Genomic DNA, 23,605 nt, shown 5'->3' on the forward strand with positions numbered 1-23,605 from the left:
ATGGCAACCCACTCCAGTATTCTTGCCTGGAGAATCCCATGGATGGAGGAGCCTGGCAGGCTACATTCCATAGGGTTGCAGAGAGTCGGACACAACCAAAGTGACTTAGCGCACACGCATGCCAATTAATAAGGAATGAACTACCAGGTAAGCAGGATAAAGAACGTGAAAGAACAGTGTCAAGGAAAATGGCGGGGGGGGGGGGGGGGCACTTCTCAAAAATGTCAGCAACGTTTTTACTTAACTCCCTGACAGTATGCTAAGTTTCTTTTAATCACTTTAAAGGGTAAATGTTATTACATGATTTTGAAGATGAAGAAACTGGCCTGAGGCAACTTAGGTTGCACGATTAAGACTCAAAACCCACGTCAATGAGGCCATGAGCCTTGTGGGTTCAGATGGTCTTAACAATAACAGATGCCACTTAAAAAGAAGCAGAGCAGAAAAGGAATACACAAGTGGTAACTGACGAACCATGATAGAAGAACTGCAGTACTCTGAGTGAAAACAGAAAGACTGAAAGAATTAGAGAAAGAGTAATTGGGTAAAAAACTTTTAAATGCCTTGTGATATAAAAGGAAGGAAGGGGGAGAACTTGGTCTATACCTTGAAGGATAAATAGAGCAAAAGAAGGGTGATGATTTTTTTGGTCTTGTCTATGGTGCAAAAGATGTGATAGTGAGCTGATGCAGTGAAATGCAGGTAGTGGGAGAGGAGAACTTGAGATGAAGATGAATGGCTGGAGCTGAATCCACAGGAGATGAAAGGAAATGTAAACATACTGAGACAATCAACTCATCAAAAGCAGGGTTATACTTTTGACTGATTCATGATGCTGTATGGCAGAAACCAGCACAATATTGTAAAGCAATTATCCTCCAATTAAAAATAAATTTTAAAAAAAGAGCAGGGTTGGTTACTGTTAGATTTTGTGTGTGTGTGTGTGTTTTAATGTTTCCTATTTGATTTGTATTGCTCTGCAATGCAATCAGGTTATGGTTACTCTTGGGACGCCACATTTGGTTATTAGCATTGGCTTCACTCTTTCCCCTTCCCACACTCCCCTTGGCCCTTTGGTCTTGATGAAAACATGTGGCAAAGGGCAGAAAGGGACCTGAAACAGTGTGAGCACCTCTGTGGACCTGGTACCATGCCAAACACTTAACAATAATTTTCATTTAATCCTTACAATACTAGAACACAAGCTCCAAGAAGGCACAAATTTTCTTTTGTTCTCTGATATACCCCAAGCACCTAAGACAGTTCTTAGTACAAGGTGGCTGCTGCTGCAAGGCTGGCCATCAACAAATATTTAGTGAATGAACAAAGAGTCACCATGTTATTACTGTCCCCATTTTAAAGATGAGAGGATGACTCAAAGAGAATAAGTAACATAATTAAAGTCATACATATAATAAGGGTGAAATTAAAAATATTTAACACCTAGTACACACCAGCATGGTCCTTTAGAACAGATGCCAGCTGGTGCTAGAGGAACTTGGTTCTGCTTCAACTTTTTAGTTGTGACATCTTGGGTAGGTCCATGGGAAGGTTGTGGGTGAGGGAAGGTAAGACTCAGATATATACTGTCTACCAGTTTTGAGAGTAAGTGATGTGTCCAGGACTCAAACACACACTTATCTGACTAAAGCCTTCTAAATGAAGTAGGAAATGGTACCATTTGCAAAAAAATAAGCAGAGTAGGAGATAACTGGAGTTAACTAGAGTAGAAAAACATTCACAACAACTGCAGTGGGAAACAAATGAATTAAAAATTGATAACTGAGCTCAATCTGTTGCCAGACAATTAGGGAGGAAAAAAAAAAAGATAGTCCAACTGTGGTAGGGTAAAGTACAAGGAGGAATAAGAGAAATATGAATGGGCAGAGCAAAACTACAGGATGAAGATGTTCAATTCCAGATAATTAATTTGGATATACTTCAGTAAGAAAGAAAAAATCAACACTGGCTTTGAGCAAGAAGGGACTTGATGGAAGTTGTACCTCAAGATGAGTTTGTGCGAGGTAGAGAGGGAGAAGGTGAAGAGCAGGGAGCCACATGGGAGGGGTCCGTGGTCAAGAGCACTATATATTTGGGTGTGATTCACAGAGATGGCACTCAAAGTATCCAGGGGCAAGAGTTCAAAGAACAGTGCACCCTCAGCTTTTTGGAACACCTACATTCTGGTCTCTGGCTTATAGTCACTACCTCTCTGTGGCTGACATGGTTTTACTATAAAAAGTACTTAGTTATCGTTTTGGTTTCTGTTTAAGTTGAAACAAAAGGGAGAAAGTACAGTTTAGATATAAGTGACATTTACCAAAGAAAGTTTTACTCTTTGTGGTTTTCTGTCAATAATTACCTATAATATCCTCAACCTTGGAGTCTCTTAGTTCATTAAGACACTTAAAATAAATTTGTGTATGTATTTAAATAGCTTTTTTAAAAATCCAAGACAACTATATGGGCAGGTTATTTTAATATATACCCTGAGATTTCTGCACAAAAAAAACAAGTTAGCCTATTTATTTATACACTAACAAAAATAAAAAGCAGAAGTTGGTCACCTGTTGTTACTGCCCCAGAAAGGCACACAGTGCCAACTGGCCAGGAACAACATTCATTCCTTCCACTCTCTCCTAGTAACAGCTGTTCTCTTTTTCCTTCATGCTGGCAAAGGTCACATTCAGTAGCAAACTTTCCATGCAGATTTCTACATGCAAAAAGCAAGGAGAAGGCTGACGTAACAGGGTGTGGGGAGAGACAGCTGATTTTGTTCTATTTTAATTTCTCCTGGGCATTTACCAGGAATATATTTTGGGTTTCTTTGATATCTGGAGCTATAACTATTAATCATTTTTAAGCAAAAAAAAAAGGCATTCTGTTTACATGAAACTGGACTTGAAGATGATATACGCAAATTTTGAAGTAGGCAAAAAACTATAGCAAAATTGTACAGTAACATTTACATCATTAATGGCTGCCTAATTAAAATGTATTATGCTACGTGAAGAGGCCAAATTCAAAAGACTACATACTGTATGATTCCATTTACTACATGGCATTATATGACATTCCATTTATATGACCTTATAGGATGGAGAACAGACTAGTGGTTGTCAGAGGTGGAGAATGGTGGGAGGAGCTGACTAAAAAAGAGAAATATGAGGGAATTTAGGGCGGTAACAGACTAGTTCTGTATCTTGATTGTGTGGTGTGGTTCAGTTAAGTTCAGTTCAGTTCAGTCGCTCAGTCGTGCATAACCCTAAATTTTAAATTGTCAACAATTCACAGAAATGTATCCCCAAAGAGTGAATTTTAGTATATACATTTTTTTTAATGTTAGCTTAAGCCTCTCATCACCTCTCTCGACTCCTTTTTTCAAATCTTTTGACAAGCTCCAAACAATAACCCCACCCCCTCCACCCAGCTAACACCTACTTGCCATTCTAGCTTCTTTCTATTCAGTTCCTCCTGGAATCTTTCCTTTGGTGTGGCAGGGTGGGGTCCTAAAGAGAGCTGAGGCTTTGTAGTCAGATACACCTAGCTGGGCTTACTTTTGGCATTCTCCCAGTTACTACTTGAGTGAGCATGGGCAAATTATCTAACTAGCTCAGTTTCCTCATGCAGTGAATGCAAATAAACAGAGTTTATGTACCACCCTGTTGTAAACAAATTAAATGATATTCCCTAATCTTTCTCTTCTGCCTACTGCCTTCAGAATCACTTTCTGAGTTTCCACAGACCTGATACTTACATAAAATTATCACAACACTTAACTCATGTACTGAAATTATTTATCTCTGGCAAATAAAATGGCTCTGTGTCTCTGATTCCTAAATTCACAGAGGCCAGCATGTTCACTGACAGATAGTTAAATTGTTTGAAGAACACTGTGTTGACCTGATCTGGTCTTACTGTTAAAGAAGGAAATACTGGAAGAAAGAGAAAATCAGGAAGAAAAGGCTACAACACCCTGAGACAGTCTGGGGTGGATGACTCAAGAAGGTTTTCCAAAATATCTACTAAGGTGTTGCACACTGAACTACAGCACAAAAACTGCAGATAGCCTAAATATTTAAAAACAGAGGTAAAGAGGATTATGCCAAAAACAATGAAATACCACATAACCATTAAAGGTAATTTCGTAGAAGACTACGTCAAAAAGAGTACATGAAGTAACATCTCAACTTTTTTTTAGAGCATAGGTTTTTTAAAAAGTGTTAAGTTCATAGATATAAAAAGATACATAACCAAAATGTTAAAAGGCGTCATCTCTAGGTGGCAGTGAGATTAGTAATGATGTTTATTTTCTTTTCTGGGCGTTTCAGAGTTTACCAATTTATTACATGTTAATTCTAGAAAATTTGGAAACCACAGAATAATTATTTTAAAAGAAAAAACGAATCTAGATTTCACTAATGATGCTATTCCATGTCCAAGACTCAGATGTCCAAAAATGAGGGTAAAATACATTATGCTGAATCCATATAATGAAACACCATGTATTTCCAAAGTTAAATAGATTATGAACTATATACCTTTGGGAAAGAAACAAGATATGAGAAGTTCCTCTGTTGAGAAAGTTTTTTAACTTGGAAGATCTATGAACAGATATACAGGAATATTTCATCAAATATTAACTACTGTATCTTTCTTTGAAAGTTTATTAAGAGACAACATATTTCAGAAGACAATATAACAGTGAATCAAGGAGAAAGTTCCTCCTTGAAACACAGTTTCTACAGAATTTATTTAGTCTTTAGCTTAAAAAAATGATGCGTGCCTGCTTAGTCATTCAGTTGTGTCCAACTCTTTGTGACCCCATAGACTACAGCCCATCAGGCTCCTCTGTCCACAAGATTTTCCAGGTAAGAATACTGGAGTGGGTTGTCATTTCCTTCTCCAGGGGATCTTCCCCACGGGATCACAAACAACTCCACCCAACCCCGTATCCTGCACTGCCAGATGATTCTCTACCACTGAGCCACCTGGGAAACCCAAAGAAATTATAAACTGTAGGGATTTATCCAGGTATTATTTAAGCTTGTAAAACAAAGCATCCCATGTTCAGGTGAGAACACCTGATTAAGTTATTTCTCTCTTTGAACCAACGAGACTTTCTTCCAGTCTCAGAAATCCCATCCACAAACTTCTCTTAACCAACGAAATCTCCTTTTTCAGCAACTAGGCAACCGACAACTTCTCCCATTCAGCAGGAAGGCCTATATTCCAAAGAATAAAAGTATGTGTTTACTATTAATATTGTAGTGATTCTTGAATAAAACTAACAAACTCTAATGCCTTTACAGAATTTCTAGAATTGTTATCATCTAGAAAGGTATATACATAAATGCTTCTCTAGAGACTATGGATGGTGGTGGCTGGTGGGCAGATTTTAAATTCTTTAAGGAGACTGCTTTAGCAACCGAACTTGTAGAAAAAAAATCTGACAAACTTGATTTCACCATTTTGGTACAAATATGCATAAGAAGTACTTAACAAATCAAAACTACATGGTATTTGACAGAAACCAACACAATACTGTAAAGCAATTATCCTTCAATTAAAAAAAAAAAGAATCAAAACTACAGATGAAAAAGTTTAAACAACCAAATAAAGTCCAGACCTAAGATTTCAACTGCTTTTAAGAGTTCAAATGCCCCTACCAATTAAAAAATGTACCGTGTATTTAAATCTTAATTTATATGGATCCATCATGTCTACTCTGAAATTATGCCAAATGGCAAGGTTCCAGAAACTAAAATAAAGTTATACTAAGGTGTGTCCCAGAAAGAAAACATAAAAACTCTAACTTTGGCAGGAAGTGACCAAAGTAGCATATCTAAATTAGTAAGCTTTGTTTAAAATACGTGCACTATTTTTTAAAAAGGCACATAAGCCAAAAAGTTTGGTAAAATTCTTTTTTTTAATAGTTATGATGATTGCAGCAGCAAATCATATATCCATCTTCCCCAAAATCTATGTTTGTACCACTCAAGTTAAATTTTATACAGAAAATAAAAGTTATCTTTTGTATAATTTTATACAGAAGATAAAAGTGGAAAGAAGGAAGAACTCCCACAAAACTATTCCTTTCAGGCTAAGAGCAAACACGCAATGCTGAAACTACACAATAAACAGCAGCTACCATGGGAAACAAGAAAAAAAGACAGGCAGGTAATAGTTTGTTGACTGCCTACTAATTCTTATTTACTACTAACAAATCTGTGAAGTAGACAGTATTCTCTCCATTATGCAAGTGAAGAAACTGAAGTTCAACAAGACTAAATAAGCATCTGTGTGACCAAAAGCAAGAATGTGTAATAGAAATAGTGCATGTGTGCTCAGTTATGTCCAACTCTTTTTGACGCCATAGACTGTAGCCCACCAGGCTCCTCTGTCCACAGGATTATCCTGGCAAGAATACTGGAATGGGCTGCTATTTCCTCCTCTAGGGTATATAGCTGACCCAGGGATTGAACTGGCGTCTTCAGCAGCTCCTACAGCAAAGCAGAATTTTGAAACCAGTCTACCAGGCTTCATATACCAAATTCCACCATATCTGGTTAACAATTACTTTGGAAAGGATGGATATCAAATAATCCATTGTTCTCAGTAAAGAGGGTTCTATAAGAGGAATTCAACTATTCCTATACCATTGGCCTAAAAACGGTTCCTTTATCTGGCAAGATAACTTTTCCCTCACCCGGCGAGTCACAAGAAACCATGACAACCTACTATCCCAGACTACTAGCTACTGCACTCTCCTTTCTAAGTCCAACTTTTTCAAAACAACTACCAATATCCACAAATTTCCACTTTACCAACTATTCACTTCTCAGCACACCACAATTAAAAATGGCTTTACATGAAGTGATCAGTGACCTTAGTGTAACTAAACCAAATGGACACTTTACAGGTGTTACCCTACCTTTCAGGAGGATGTAGACATTGTTGCCACTCTCTTCTTGAGGCACTCTCTTCACTTGGCTTTCCAGAAACAGTCTTCTGGTTTTTTTAAGTGCCCTCTCCCTCTCAGTCTTCGCCTTTTTTATTTCTTCCAACCAATCTGAAGCTCAGTCCTAAACCTGGTTGTTTTTTTTTTCAATTTATAACTTCTTCCTGAGATTTCATCAATTCTCATGACTTGAATTACCATGAATATGCCCAGGACTCCGAAATGTCAGACAGTTCCTCTGAGTTTTAGATCCATTTATCCAAACAAGGACCAGATACTCCTTCCTGGAAACTTCAAAACTTCACGTAACATGGTGAAAACCAAATTCACTATCTCATCTCCATCCCCATTCCCATTTTAAATGGGTTCTCTCCTAGGGCTCCCCAGTTTAGTTTTTATAGAAATGAATATCTATCCAATTATACAAGTCAGAACTTTCAAAACTATCTTTGATATTTCTCTCTTTCTGACTCTCCATTTTTCCTATGTCACCAAAACTTGTCCATTTTATCTCCCAGATACCTCACAAATCCCTCAACCTTCCTCCATCTCTACCAGCACCTCTTGACTTTCACTACCATTATCTCATTTGGACCCCTTCAACAGCTTCCTAACTGATCTCCCTAAATCCATTCTTTTCCAGCTCCAATCTGTTATTCCACCCTGCAGCCAAAGTCATCATTTTAAAAAGCTACCCTATCCTTCTTATTCAAAATCCTGTTTATAAACTCTCATAGTACCCAAACCTCTCCTTCAGAGCACTTAATGGTTCATTTTTATATTTATTGTGACTAAATGCATCTCCACTGCCCACGACAGAACCAAGCACACAATGTGTGTAAGAACGAATACTACCAGAATAAACAAATGCCTACTACATAATGGACACTGCATCACAGCCAACGAGAACATACAGATGAAGACCCAGTCCTTTTCAGATAAAGAAACTGAAGTTGTGAACTTGGGTGATTCACCCTAGTAGGTGACAGAAACAGTATTCAAACTCAGACTGTACCTTTCCAGTGTCCATATTCTTTAAATTTTATGCATCCTATGAATACAAAATAATTTTGTAAAACTTTTATACATTAAAAAAATAAATGGAACTAGTATCTTGATAAAATAAAAAATATTTTAATAAAGTTATGTTGAAATTGCAAGGTAACACCCTACATTCAAACTGCAACAGTTCATTTCTCTTATTTTTGAGTAATTAGTTTGCAGATATGATGCCAACCCTCTCAAAAAAGTACACATTCACACCCTTTATTATATGAAGTATTAATAAGTCTTTATCTCCTATAACATAAACACCTTCTTCTGAATTATATTCCGATAATGCACTAAAATATGTTTATAACTAGCCCCATCTGAGCTATAACATTGCTGTCACAACTCTATTTGATATATCTGACAGTTCAAAATTTCAAACCCCTCTGCTTTTAATTTATAAAACATTCAACCAAGTTATGCTATCTTCCAATCTCAATATTTTACTCTTTTTAAAATTTTATTGATTGATTGATAGGTAGATGGATTGACTGATTTTTGCCACACTGGGCTGCTTGTGGGATCTTAGTTTCCCCACCAGAGATCAAATCCAGACCATGGCAGTGAAAGTGCCAAGTCCTGGGAATTCCCTGGTGGTCCAGTGGCTAAGACTCCATGCCCCCAATGCAGGGGGCCTGGGCTTGATCCCTGGTCAGGGAACTAGACCCCGCATGCTGCAACTAAAGACCCTGCGTGCTGCAATGATCAAAGATCCAGTGTGACCGCAACTAAGACCCAGCACAGCCAAATAAATAAATAAATATTTAAAAAGAGAAAGAAAGAAAGCACTGACTCCTAACCACTGGACCACCAGGGAATTCCCCTCCAATCTCAGAATTTCATTCTTAATTATGAAAAGTCTGAGGACATGAAGTAAGGGTGACTATAACAAAATTTTTTCAGCAATCTGTTCTCTTTCCCTAGTAAATTCTAAACATAGGTTGAATTATAGTTGACCAACCTAAACAACAAATTCTTTACTTCAGGAAATTTAAACCATTGCAAATGTGGCCCTTAGATTTATCCAACTGAAAATCAGAATCTCCACTATAATCTCTTTACTGGGAAGCACTTCTATACTTATTCTAGGCCTTGTGAAGCATACCCTCATGATTAATCCTATTGTCCCTCTTTCTCTCAAGGAAGCTTCATCCTTTTCTGACTTCCTCTTGCAAGGTAAAAACAGACTATAGCAATATTCACTTCTTCATTTAAAATTTTTTTTCTTTTCCTCACTCTACTCTTTGCCTCCCTTTTTATCAGAAGAAATTAAGTTAGCCAAAGCCAACATCAGGGCTTTTGAGCTATAGATGCTTATGAGTTCAAAATTTCAGTCACAACTACTGAATAGTTCAATGCTTTTAAGTGTAAGCTTTAAATTATTAGCAAACAAAAATATGATTCTTAAATAGGACTCAATTTAAATTCTTGTAACTTTGGCCATAGTATTTTACTTCTGGTGTATATATTTCCAATTAGTGGTGGGTTTTCAGGGTTATTGGGTAGATGAAATTCCTTAACTGTTCAATGAAAGCTATATGCCAATGCCCTACATAGTAATGCATCATTCTGCCAGCCAAAGCTACACAGTAACATTAAGGTCTCACCACTCCAATCATTAACCGACTAACAAACTTCAAGACTAGTACTGAGGAAAAGAGAAACATAATCTTAGATAATGTAATTATTTTATTTCAAAGAACATCTCTCTCCTATTTCCTATTAAATATTCTGCAAGTCACTGGAACAGAATAGAGCACAGGTAAATACAAAGTTAGAAGAGATTTCTCTGCTATTTCAGATCTTTGCCACAAGATTTTGACAGTTTTAGCTGAAGACAAACTGCTATTGATACAGATGACAATCTCCTGATATTAAGCAAACTAGATCTAACCTAGTCTGTGATCTTTGTATTTTTTTTAATTAAATGGCAGTTGAACATCCTTTTTTTTTTATCTTTTTTAAAACTGAAAATCTCCCTTCACTGAAATTTCAGTGAGTCTGACCAAATTATATTTTGCTTTGGCTTCTCCAGGTGGCATATGTCACCACTTCTAACAGGATGGCTGACATAAGAGTATCCAACTAGTTTCAAGATTTAATAAGCTATCTGGTCACTGATAAAGTCATATGCCTATGTGTGGCAAAAGAAGAAACTCAAGCAGGGGGCCTACATTATTTGTATCAGGGACCATTTTTCCTGTGTCACTACTTTCTGAATACTTCAGTCAGCCTTCAGATTTTTCCTATTTTCTGCTGACAACACTCCCTTCATGGCCTGGCTAGATTAATAACGGATCTCCTACAAGTGTGCTGCCTTGCTCAAAATGTCCCGTTTACCCTGCATTCTTTGTTTTCCTACCCTAGTGTCAAATGCTTAAATATGTTCTGCGGCTGCTGTGATTCACAGGGTCGCAAAGAGTCGGACACGACTGAGCGACTGAACTGAACTGAAACTGAACTGAATAAGAAAGTTTGCTTGACCCAGAGAGATAGATAAGGCAGGCATTATTCTCATTATAATTTACACATGAGTGAACAAAACAGCCCAAGTGATCCTGCCCATGTGATCAGAGAGAACAGCAGAAGCAAAACTAGAATGTGACTTCCAAGCCAACCACTTTCACTACCAGATCACACTTTGAACACTTTAAATAAATTACATAAACAAAATTGTTATTCAGTGAAAAATCATCCACAATGTCAAATCCTAAGCAAGGCGGGAAGTCTAACGCAAAAAACTTATCTTCTTAAAAGATAATTCATTCATTGTTAGATTTGGTTAGTAATTAAATTACAGTCAATGGCACAATTTAGAATCTCACGCATATTCAAATAGATATCCAACGCTACCTATAAAGTTTAGTATTACCCATAATTTGCCTAACAAGTTTTGATAACATCACAATTTAAGAGCCCTCTTCTCCAACTAGGCCACTGGGTCAGACATAGACAACATATGAGAAGGAGCATATTCAAAATTTCTTTCTCTTATCAATGCCATTTTTTAAAAATATAAAATATAATAAATGTCACTTGCTTCTGCTACACTGTATAACTATACTAGGTATATTTTCCAAATCAATTGAGATGTCATTTGAAAAACTGTTTAAATAGACTTTTTAAAGAAAAATATTGTAAATATATAATATGAAACATACAGTATTATAAAAGTATGAATTTTAATTATGTTTAGCCATCCATTTAATTACAGAGTCATACTGCCTTTATGAGGAAGGCTGTCCTAAAATCAGGCCTATCCCAGAACTCTGCAGGTGGATGTGACCTCTATAAACATTTATTTCTTAAACTTCATGGAAAGAAAACAAGGAAAAATTCTTATTGATCAAGAGAAGTTATGAAAAGAACCTGTTATGTTTAGCTGTACTGCAGCCATACTTCAGCCTGAACTGCAAGTTATTAGGTTCTGACTAGCTCATATTCAAGAAATAAAACCTTCATGTTTTAAAACGTGAGTACCAAGAGAAGTTACGATGACAAATCATGCCATTTCCGCTTCACACACACCTTTGTTTATTACTATTTCTAGTTTGCTCAACTACAGACATTCATTTCGGTACCTTGTCCAAGAGCTGTGGAAATACTGCTCACCTAGAAGTAAAATGATAAGATCTGAGTGAGGTATCTGTTTCCAGAAAGAAACAGGTTAGAAGTAATCAGAACATCTCCCATAGTGATCTGGGCACAAAAAACTGAAATATGAACCAGGTCCCAATTCAAATGCTGTTTAAACTGAAGGTAGAACTACACTAAACAATGTCCCAAAAGAAAACTCACCAGTACATGGTATCAAATTTAAACAGCAGACGGGATCAGTGGCCGAATTGGGTTATTATCTTAATAGTGATGGTAACAACAACGGGACAGACCAGGACTATACTAAACACTTCACATACACTCTCTCACATTATCTCATCTAATTTCACAGCACTATGAGGAAGACACCATTATCATTATCTTTTTCTTCATTTGGTGACAAGACTCATGGAGAGCTGAAACAACCTGCCCAATGTCACACAGTTAGTAACAGAGTTAAATTCCAACCCCCAGAAGAGTGACTGACTCAGTATCTTGCCTACTCATTCATGTAAAAATATATCTGAATGCCTACCAAGTATTACACTTTCTAAGCGCTCATATTACAGTGTTTCCACCCAGTAATAAAGAAGGATTCTGAACTATCCACTGGAGAAGGGACAGGATACCCACTCCAGTATTCTTGTGCTTCCCTAGGGACTCAGCTGGTAAAGAATCCACCTGCAATGCGGGAGACCTGGGTTCAATTCTTGGGTTGGGAAGATCCCCTGGAGAAGGGAACAGCTACCCACTCCAGTATTCCAGCCTGGAGAATTCCATGAACTATACAGTCCATGGGGTTGCAAAGGGTCGGACGTGACTGAGCAACTTCCATTTCACCACTTCGGAACTATCTACAGGAATTATTTCCAGAATTTAGCACTAACCACGGAGAAGGCAACGGTACCCCACTCCAGTACTCTTGCCTGGAAAATTCCATGGACGGAGGAGCCTGGTGGGCTGCCGTCTATGGGGTCGCACAGAGTTGGACACAACTGAAGCGATTTAGCAGCAGCAGCACTAACCAAAAGTGAAATGTTCCCCAAGGTTTACAGAATCCTTGCTGCAAAGTAACAGCGAAGATCTCAGGAGAAACTGTTCTGAAATTCAGACAGACTTCATTAAAATACTTACTTCTCTCCCCTTACAGCATCTGTGTACCCCTTGGGGACAGAGACCCTGTCTCACTCACTCTTAGTACCTAAGTGCTATGACATATCAGGCGCTCAGCTTACCATTTGGTACTGTCATTGTTTGTTACGAGTCTGTCTTCCAGAGTAAGCAAGAAGCTGCTTGAGATCCATGAGTTTTATTTTTTTCACCCATTTTTGTATCACCAGTGCTAGGGCATACAACAAGCCTATTACTTCAGTTTTGTGATGATTTCATGAGTTATGTAAAACATTTACCAAAGGCTTATTTATGCATTGAATAAGAAATAGTTTTCTTCTCATTTACCTATCAAGCACCTACTCAGTCAACCCCTCTCTTCCTGCTGACGTAAATGAACCAAAAGGCAAGGCAGAACCTGGCTTAACAAGCTGCCAATTAACTCAAGAGCTCATCCACTACACATTTCCTATATGTCATTTTCCTAGGCACCCCACCCTGAAAAAAAGACACAGGAAACATTTCCAAGAAGTGACAACTGAGAGCTAAACTACGAGGTTCTAACTATATCTGCTGGAATGAGTTTCCAAAGGTGACTCTAAACTCTACACACATGATTCACATGAAATGCAATCAAGTACAAAGGTCTTCCTTTCCTGGGTAAAACTGCCTATAACAACAATGCTATTTGAAGAAAAAAATCTATGAGTATATTAGTGATTGGGCTTCCCAGGTGGCACAGTGGGAGACACAGAAGACGTGGGTTTGATCCCTGCATTGGAAAGGTCCCGTGGAGAAGGCAATAGCAACTCACTCCAATATTCTTGCTGAGAGAATCCCCATGGACCGAGGACCCTGGCAGGCTACAGTCCAAGGGGTCGCAAAAGAGTCAGACACAACTAAGCAACTAAACAACAACAAACTTTACTGATCAGGGCAAATCAGTTATATCTTCCAGTATAATACACCCTCCTAGCAAACTCTTAGTAGTTATTAGGAGTTTGATTTATGAAAAATTAAAGTGCCTCCTTTAGACAGCAGACACATGCTCAAAACATGATAAGCAGAAACTGACTATGAAGCCACATCATATGGAATAAAGATAGTCATAAAAGATTTAGCCCACCTAAAATAATCACTGCTTTTACAGCCAATTAATTCCCTCAGTCCCTCATTTCTTACCCTCTTCATTTCTCAATCTGGACAGTCAATCTGAATTCAAAAGTTGTAACTCTTAAAAATGCATTTCCCAATTCCCAACCATGCCACTTCTTACCTGGGTTCCACTGGGAGTTTCCCAGCTACCTTAGGCCTTAGTTCCACCATCAACAGAAGGAAGATAACTAAACTATCCTCCCTGAGCAGGTTTTGATAGACCTCATAGCTACACACAGACATAGAGTACTAAATGTTGGTTATTATTATTATCCACTTTGACATTTAGAAATAAGCTACAATATTCACTATTAAGAACACTAGGATACACACTGTATTCCAGACACACTGGCCTCTTTTCTGTTACAAATGCCCTTTGCACCTCAACACCTGCTCTTTCCTATGCCTGGAATCATCTTCTTTCAGCTCCTCCATGACCAACTTACTTTCATTCTTAAATCTGAATTCAAATATGCCTTCCTCAAAGAAGCCTTCCTTGAGATTACCACCCCTCAATATCTCACTTTATTCTAACCTTGCTTTCATTCTTTCATGGCATTCACAAATATCTGTAATTATTAGTATAGAGACCTTACTTATCTTTTTCAAAATGAAATTTACAACTCCTAGCATTGTAAGTATTAAGCACACGTGTGTGTGTGCATGTGTACTCAGTCGTGTACAACTCTTTGTGACCCCATGGACTGCAGCAATGCCAGGCTCCTTTGTCCATGGAATTTTCCAGGCAAGAATACTGGAGCGGGTTGCCATTTCCATCTCCAGGGAATTTTCCCACCCGGGGATTGAAACAAGTGAACGATATTGCAAAGTCAAATATTTTAAAACTGAACATTGTATTCCTAAAGGAAATCAATATTAATATTCATTGGAAGGACTGATGTTGAAGTTGAAGAGCCAATACTTTGGCCACCTGATGCAAAGAGCTGACTCATTAGAAAAGGCCCTGATGCTGGAAAAGATTGAGAACAGGAGAAGGGTGTTAAAGAGAATAAGATGGTTGGATGGCATCACCCATTCAATGGACATGAGTTTGAGCAAACTCCAGGACATAGTGAAGGACAGGGAAGCCTGGTGTGCTGCAGTCTTGAGGTCACAAAGAGTCAGGCACGACTTAGCAACTGAGCAATAACACTTATTAAAACACAACATAAAAAATAAAAGATAGTGTCAGGTTAACATATGTCAAAATAAACAGCTGAGGTAATTCCCTGGAGATCCAGTAGTTAGGACTCCATACTTCCACTGCAGGGGGCTGGCGTTTGATCCCTGGTCAGGGAACTAGGATCCCACAAGGAACACAGCACAGCCAATAAATAAATACCTGATTGAAAAAACAGAAGTAAGAGGGAGATGGGGTATGAAGAGGTATTACACAATAGTTTTTTCTTTGATGCCTGCTTAACCATAGGTAGAAAACCAAACAACAGAATTCACACAAATGAGGGAATACAATTAAGGTCATTCAAAAATTTTAGGAATATTAAGTCTACTTTTCATATGGTGACTCAATCAGTTCCAAGGCCTGGACAATAAAAATAGTGAAGGTGACCAGTGTCTGGCTAACTCCATTTTCTTAAGCTGAAATTCAGGACTTAACCACTGTATAAAGTAACAGTTTTTCCATCTGTTTAGTTACACTCTACCACAGACTATACAGATCATTTTCCAACATAGCTGGGATTACCACTACCTGAAGATCATATATGTGGGTTTTACACGTGACTGATAAGACACTACTATTTCAAGATGTTCTGTAAGCTTCAAAGACATTCCATGAGTATTCACAGGAAACAGTTTGAAGTTTGTATTTTTGTCCCTAACACAAAACTATGTTGATGTTATTTTTACTAAAATAATATTTTAATTATTGCAGGATTATAGAGGATTACTTTTATTTGACAATCATATTATGCACATGAGTGCAAGGCCTACTCTAAGATCTTTATATTTTGACTCATTTAAGCCTCACAACAGCCATACAAGGTAGGTACTTTATCATTACACAGCTGACGCAACAGACACAGAGGAAATGTGCCTAAGGTTGCACAGCTAGTAAATGGAGGAACTGGAACTGAACCTACACAGTTTGGATCCAGAGTCCAACACTAGACTATGCTGTCTATCTAATGTTTTAAAGAAAAATCAATAGTTTATAAAATCATAACCAATGTTAGACTAGTTTCAGTTAAGTAAAACTGAAACAACTCAGTCTGAGCCATCTGGGCTTTAAACCTAGAAAGCAAGAAGGTAGAAGGGCGAAGGAAAGCAGGAAGGAAAAAGTGAAAATGAAAAATAAGGTAAGTAGAAAAAGAAGGACTTCCCAAGTAGCAGTGGTAAAGAATCCACCTGCCAACACAGGAGATGCAGGAGACTCAGGTTTGATCTCTAGGTCAGGAAAATCCTCTGGAGAAGGAAATGGCAGCCTGCTGCAGTATTATTGCCTGAAAAATTATGGACAGAGGAGGCTGGTGGGCTACAGTCCATGGGGTCACAAAGAGGAGGACGTGACTGAGCACACATACATACAGCAAAAAGGAGGGACAAAAAGAAAGAAAAGAGTTACTTGTAACCACTGTTCATAATATATGAATGAACGCTTTTTCAGAAAGAAAATAAGGGACAAGACAGTGCCTATATAATCCCTAACTAGCTTATTACACAGACTGTATATTTCCATCCCAAATGCTGAATTAAACCAGTCAATTAGGAGGAAACAACATTTCAAATTCCTTTGCATAAGGGAATTCCCTGGTGTTCCAGTGACTAGGACTCCGGGCTCTCATTACCAAAGGTCTGGGTTCAATCCCTGGTCTGGGAACTAAAATCCCACAAGCCATGGGGAAAAAAACAAAAAATTAAAAAAAAAAAAAAAAATGTTTCTTGGGACTTCCCTGGTGGTCCAGTGGTTAACACTCCATGCTGCCAAGGCAGGAGGGCCTGCGTTCTATCCCTTGGTGGGGAACTAGATCCTACATGCCAGAGCAGCAAAAAAAAAAAAACATAAAAAGCCTAAAGCTACATGTTAACTAGTTCACTTAAAATGTAGGTTTTAGTATCTTTCTACCAGCTTTTTTTTAAGTCAGATAAACAGTAACAATTTAAACTTTAATTTCTTATCAAAACTAATTAGAATAATTCCACAAACTGAGTAACACACAGGAAACTTTGGTAGAATTTAGCCAAAAATGACTAAGTAAGAAAGAAATTAACAAAGATTATGGCATGTCCATGAGTTTCCAAAAGGATTTAATTCAAACAGAACATAAAGGAAAAAATTACTTTTCACAAATGCTATAGAGCGGAGAAGGCAATGGCAAGCCACTCCAATACTCTTGCCTAGAAAATCCCATGGATGGAGGAGCCTGACTAGGCTGCAGTCCGTGGGGTCGCTAAAGGTCGGACACGACTGAGCGACTTCACTTTCACACACTGGAGAAGGAAATGGCAACCCACTCCAGTGTTCTTGCCTGGAGAATCCCAGAACAGGGGAGCCTGGTGGGCTTCCGTCTATGGGGTCACACAGAGTCGGACACGACTGAAGTGACTTAGCAGCAGCATAGAGGGGAATGTTTTCTGAATATTTCCATACTCTCATCCAAGCAAGGTAAATTCAAGTTTAAAGTCAACTGTATAAAGCCAACTAGAGCCAAATACTATCAATTTTCTCCAGGCCTCTGCTTTTGTTCCAAACTAGCCATTTAAAGGTGGAAAAAGACTTGCAACAGGAGACCAGTCTGACCCAAGAATATGCCAGTTTGACAAATTTTTGTTCATTTTTTGAGATTCCTTCCCCCACTCAGTGGCTGGGAGGAAGGACAAAAGTTATATAAAACAGAGAAACAAACACAGCAAACTTTAATCAGAAGCAAAAGAAGTTAGCTTAATAGAAGTAAACAGAAATTGAAATGGCAAGTAATCAGGATAAGTTCAGTTCAGTTCAGTTCAGTTCAGTCGCTCAGTCGTGTCCGACTCTCCGCGACCCCATGAATCACAGCACGCCAGGCCTCCCTGTCCATCACCAACTCCCGGAGTTCACTCAAACTCATGTCCACAGAGTCTGTCCTATATATTTACTTACTTATTTATCTCTTTGGTATCTAACAGAATTCCCAGCATCTTACTAGATAATAAAACAAATGTGTGAGTCAATTCACCCAATAATGAGTAAATGAACAAATAAATGTTAGGAGAAAAAGGAAGGCTGCAGACTTTCAGCAAGGGAGACTCTTTCATTAAATATCTGACTCTCCCTTAAGAAAGTGGCCCAAACATACTTAAGGGGCAGAATGAGGTCAGCATAATTACTGCAGAAGAATAAGTAACGGGATTCCACAATCACCTGGGGCTTCCCAAGTGGCACTAGTGTTAAAGAACCTGCCTGCCATTGCAGGAGACATAAGAGACTTGGGTTTAATCCCTGAGTCAAGAAGATCCCCCGGAGGAGGGCATGGCAACCCACTCCAGTATTCTTGCCTGGAGAACCTGCATGGACAGAGAAGCCTGGCAGGCTATAGTCCATTAGGGTAGCAAAGAGCTGGACATGACGAAAGCAACTTAGAACACACACACAACCACCTAGTATGGCTGCCAGTGTTTTTTGCTGCCAGATTTTCCCCTAAATTTATTGACTTTGATTTGGCATAAAGGTGATACCATGTTTGCAGTATGCTGAGGAAACCATGACCCCCTCCCTTCTAAGAAAACCAATGTTGGAGCCCATGAGTTACTGTTATTATCTGCTTTTATGGGCCAGTGTAATTGCTGTCAAGTGCAGAAAGGGAAGTCACCTCAGATCTGTTTTGAACATAACATAAGAATATCAATAGCGCCCTGGCAAAAAACAGCACATCCAAATAAGGTATTTAAATAAGAATTTAATGAAGGAACCATCTTCAAAGGTATAGACAGGATTTAGGGAAAGCAGCAGGGAATGGTACCAGCAACATCAGGAAGCCATTATCATCTCTAGGCTAAAGGGGCAAGTAAAGGGTTACCAAAACCCAGAAAGATCTGTAACTGTAGCTGGCTGGCACAGAGGGCCACTGAATAGAAGCTGTGACCTACTCACAAAACACAAAATAGCTCTGGCAATGCAAATCCAGCAGGAAGAAACTGGCTCTTCCAGGCCTCCTGCTGTTGTCCCACTGGTCAAAGTCAACCAGAAACAAAAAGCAACAGCCTAGTTGCAGTCCATAGCACTAGCCTCCCAGAGCATAGCGCAGGGTGGAGAAAAGATCTAGAGGAGCAAAAGAAGAATGCACAATACAGAAAGATATTCCAAATGACTGTTACCCAGCAAAATTCAGGCACATAAAAAGGTTCTGCCAGTTCCACCTAAATCTTCCAGTCATCACAAGATACTTGCAAAACAGTCATACACACAGGTACTTACTTGGGTTCCCACTGCCCTGTACTGAACTGAGAGAATAAAAAAAGATTCTAAGAGTACTCCTGGGGTAACATTTGTCATTTCTGCATCTCTAAACAAAAACAGACAACCCATATTATCTGTGGTGGATCATTTATAGCATAACTCTTTTTTCTGGACTCAAAGAGCATCTATTCCATAAATTTATTATTACATTTATCATGATGTATTATTATAATCTCTTGCTTCTCCCTCATTAGACCCTAAGCTCCTTGGGGGCACAGACTTTCGAATTCATCTCTATCTTTAGCACCTAACGTGAACTTGGAACAGAGTTAGCCTTCAATCAATGTGCACTGAATCAATTCATTGGCAGCCTAGTGCCAGAGAGCATAAAAATCTAAAATGACTCTCAGCAATTAAGTTTTATTTAGGACATGGTTTAACACAATGAGCAAAACACAGCTTTCACATCAGGCCACTATGATTCTCTGTACAGCAGCTTTTCTTGTGTGCTCAGGTGATATTTATGGCCTTTTCTACAATCATAGAACTCATTATTAAAGGAGCCAGAGAAACCTGGCAAGACCATACTCCATCTCAGAAAGGAATCAAATACACATCATCTCTCAAAATTCTCACTCTTTTTCCAAGAAGAGATCAGATCCACTGAAGGAAGTAATAATTTGGGTATATTATATGGAGGAAATCATGTTTCATAGTGGTGATAATATTGACTTGGGATCGAAATGCTTTTACATGTCTGCAAGCATGCACACACCTGTCCCCTTACATACAGGCATGTTTATCATTTAAACAGACAACACTTTCTGTAATATTATAAAGTAGCCATGTAACACAATCACATAACATCATCATATTAAATGGATACACTGCATAATGTTGGGTGATCATTAACAGAACCTGGAACATATTCACATTATAATTAAGAACCACTTTCACATAACCCTGTACTTATGATCTGCTTAATCATCTTTCTGTAGCTATAGTCAACTTTTAACTGTAGTTCTCCAAAGAAAAAGAAAAAAGTTAATGCCAAGTTGATAACCCTCTTTGAGCTACCACTATTTTGAAGGCCGCCAACCTCCTGCTGTCAGTAAGATGAATAAAAATAAAACTTTAAATTACCCTTAAAGGGGACTTTTTGGCATTCCAGTGGTTAAGACTCTGCGCTTCCACCGCAAGGAGTACAGGTTCAATCCCTGGTTGGGGAACTAAGATCCTGCACGCTGTGCAGCTCAGCCATAAAGTTTAAAAATAAATAGAATAAAATGACTCATAGACCCCACTAGAAAGGTGAGTTTTTTTAATAAAAACATATAATCTCCCAAAACTCAGCACGAAAATACTTTGTATCTCTAGCATCACTGTTATCCTTCACTGTTGTTTGTAACAGAATATTGATGCTATTAAATCTAATGTCATCTTGTATACCAAATTAAAATAAGACAGTACTTCACTTTCTATTTAGGAAAAGGGAATTCTGAGCTTATCTTGACAATACAGTGAATTATTTCAAAACTCTAGCAATACAAAAACAGATAAAATGTTTTTCAAATAGATCAGATATCTGATACTGATACTTAATGCATAAGTTGCCTAAACAAGCTTTTTCCAAAACCAAAGAATTTAAAATCAGAAATAATAATTTTATCTTTTTTGAGAGTCATCATAAATTCTGCAACTGTCAGGCCAACTTAGCAATAAAATTACTCTTAACTCTACTGGACAGTTATGTGATGCTTGCAGCATGTTGAAAACATAACACTACAAAACGCCACAATTTTATAAAGTTGTACTGCAAATAGTTTCCTCAAACGTACATGAATTAAAACAAACAAAACACAGATTTAGCATATGGCTCTATGTTTAATGACACTGAGCTACCTGAGAGCAGTATTATGTTTCATCTATCCTGGTTCAGTGCTTGGCCCAAAGAGAAAACGCATTTGTTTCATAAATTAGCAACTGCACAAGGTAGGAAAAATGGGAACTTTATATATAATTCTGACAGTGGCAATGATAGGATAATATCCAATATATTAGAATTTTAAAAATCACTTCTGAACATTTTCCTCTCCCCTCACTAAAATATAAATGAAATTTAACAAAGCTCCACAAACACTGAGTATAAATTTAAATACATTTTAAAATATATTTACCAAGGTAAATTTTTCATTGCCAATAAATCTGAATATAATTAATATAATTATGAATATGTCCGGACATCTGAAAGGATCATTTGTGTTTTTATAAAAATAGTGTTCCAAAATCGTGTTTCCCTTTCCTAAACGGAATTCCTAAAATTCACTGTGGGGCTATATAGGAAATATCCTGGTAAACAATAAAGATGTTTCATAAGCAAGATTTTTCCTCAAAAAGCAGGTAACAGAATTTGTAAAACTTTAGCAAGACTACTAGCACCTCAATGGTCAGGTTTGAGGCAGGCGAAAGGGATACTGGATTAAAAGCGGAGGAAGTTTCCTCTCACCGAAAAGCCATTGTGCAGACCTGCGTCTAGGATGATAAACTCACAGCTCTCCAACGCTGAGAGCTCGCAAAGACTATTACTTCGATACTCAAACATAAGGAGGACTACCCGAACATCGAGCAGGTCTTCTGGTAAGTAGTTTTTTCCAAAACATATAAATAGTTTAAAGATGCTGCCTTACACAATACATATGAAGACAGTGAAAATCTCTCCTTCCAATGCCTAGCCCTTATCCAGATGACTTCGATTCTTTTTCGTCAAAAGAGCAACTGGCGCCCAGAAGCCCTACGACTGAACTCTTCCGTCAGAAAGACAACGCCAAATTCGCTGCAGCCAAAGCAATGTCCAGTGCTCCTTGTGGGCTCTCACAGGAGATGGAAACCTACACGATGACGAGCTCTGTGCAGAGAAGGAACAGCAGGTCTGGGGCACACCACGCCAACCCCATCCCCCTCAAAAGCAAGCTTCTTCAAACCTATAGGCAGAAACCTGGCATCATCACACCCACTTACAGCCTGACAATTTACAAGCCGGTAACACCTTCTAATTAGGAGCGTTCTAACCTTTTATAGACGAAAACTTAAAACTGCTTCCCACAAGGAAGATAAACCTGGGACTGGAGCCAGTTACTGAGAATTCCCAGTGCATCAAAACCCTCCGGTTTTGTCACCAAACCTGATGAGCCAGTGACCACCACGCTTCCCTACATCAGAGAGGGGAGGCGCCCACCCTCTCTGCCGGGAGTGAAACGGGAAACAGGGCAGGAGAGCAAGGGATGGAGCGCAGAGGCGTGAACAGCATCCAAGCAGGGTGGGCTCAGCGCACCGGCGGGCGACACAAAGGCAGACTGACAGCAGCGGCCACACGGGGATGCGGGCTGCGAAGCGGGGTCCCCGGGCTGCGGAAGCCGCCCCCAGAGTCCAGCCGGGCAAGGCTCGCGCGTCAGGCGCACACCCCCCACGCCCGTCCGCGACTCCCGGCGAGTCACCTCCCAGCGGACACACGCCCGCACCCCACCGATGCACCCCACCCTGGGCTCGCGCGCACACGCCCCTCGGGCCGGCGGCGCGTACGTACCCAGCAACACGCAGAGCACATCGAGGGCCACGTACGGCAGCCGCGTCTTGTCAAACATGGTCTCCGCACTGAGGGCAGAGGAGGCACGCGATTCAGGAGACCGGGCCGGGGACTGGCGACGGCTCCTCCCAGCCAGGGGAGAGCAGCTAGGGTTGACGGGGACCCCCGCGGCGTTCTGACGGGCAGCAATGGCGCCCAGGACCCCTCCCCTCAGCTCCCGCAATCACTCGGTCCGGGCCGAGACGCTCGTGTGCCAGCCGCGGCGGCTCCGTAGCCTCAGGCCCTCCTCGGTCGGCCCTGGCCCGCCCCGGCTGTTGGCTGTCCACAGCCAGGCGCCCTCTCCAACAGGCGGGGCGTCCGGATTCGTGCTTTAAGGATGGGGACCGGTAGGCCCCTCCCGCGGGGCAGCGCGGGACCTGCCTGCGCGCGGCCTCGCGGGCTGAGGGAGCTCGGCGGCGGCGGCGGGGCGGCCAGTGAGGGGCGACGGGGCGGGGCCGGGAAACCCCGGCTCGGGCTCGTCAGCCAATCGGCGCCTCCGGTCCCGACCTGCGGAGCCCGCCCCTCAAGTGGGACGCGCGGCGGACGGGCGGAGCGTGTGGGCGCCTCCGGTGCAGTGCTAGGGACGTTGTTCAGACACGCATTCTGCTGGTGTCGCCGAACCTGGGCTGCTGATTTCTGGCCGCCGGTCATTGCTGCTTCGGAGAAAGAACTGGACCCACCCCCACCCCGGCTGCCTGCCAGCTCTCCTCATCCA

The 23,605-nt window shown here is 39.9% G+C and overlaps 1 protein-coding gene across 5 annotated transcripts in view; it reads right to left on the reverse strand.

Moving 5' to 3' along the window:
- The window catches only part of PLPP1 (phospholipid phosphatase 1), a 106,779-nt gene extending 83,461 nt beyond the window's left edge, over positions 1-23,318 (reverse strand). The window contains exon 1 of one of the 5 annotated variants that reach the window (XM_088827691.1): positions 22,852-23,318. In XM_088827691.1, coding sequence (XP_088683817.1) covers positions 22,852-22,909 — 58 coding nt within the window. In that variant the 5' untranslated portion in view covers positions 22,910-23,318. The remainder of the gene's footprint in view (positions 1-22,851) is intronic. The other 4 variants (XM_088827694.1, XM_088827692.1, XM_055422048.2 and 1 more) reach the window with 4 other exon arrangements.
- Positions 23,319-23,605: the final 287 nt, after the last annotated feature.

The sequence above is a fragment of the Moschus berezovskii genome, chromosome 18 (assembly GCF_049115385.1).
Source record: "Moschus berezovskii isolate FMDL1 chromosome 18, NW_MosBer_1.0, whole genome shotgun sequence".
NCBI classification, from domain to species: domain Eukaryota; kingdom Metazoa; phylum Chordata; class Mammalia; order Artiodactyla; family Moschidae; genus Moschus; species Moschus berezovskii.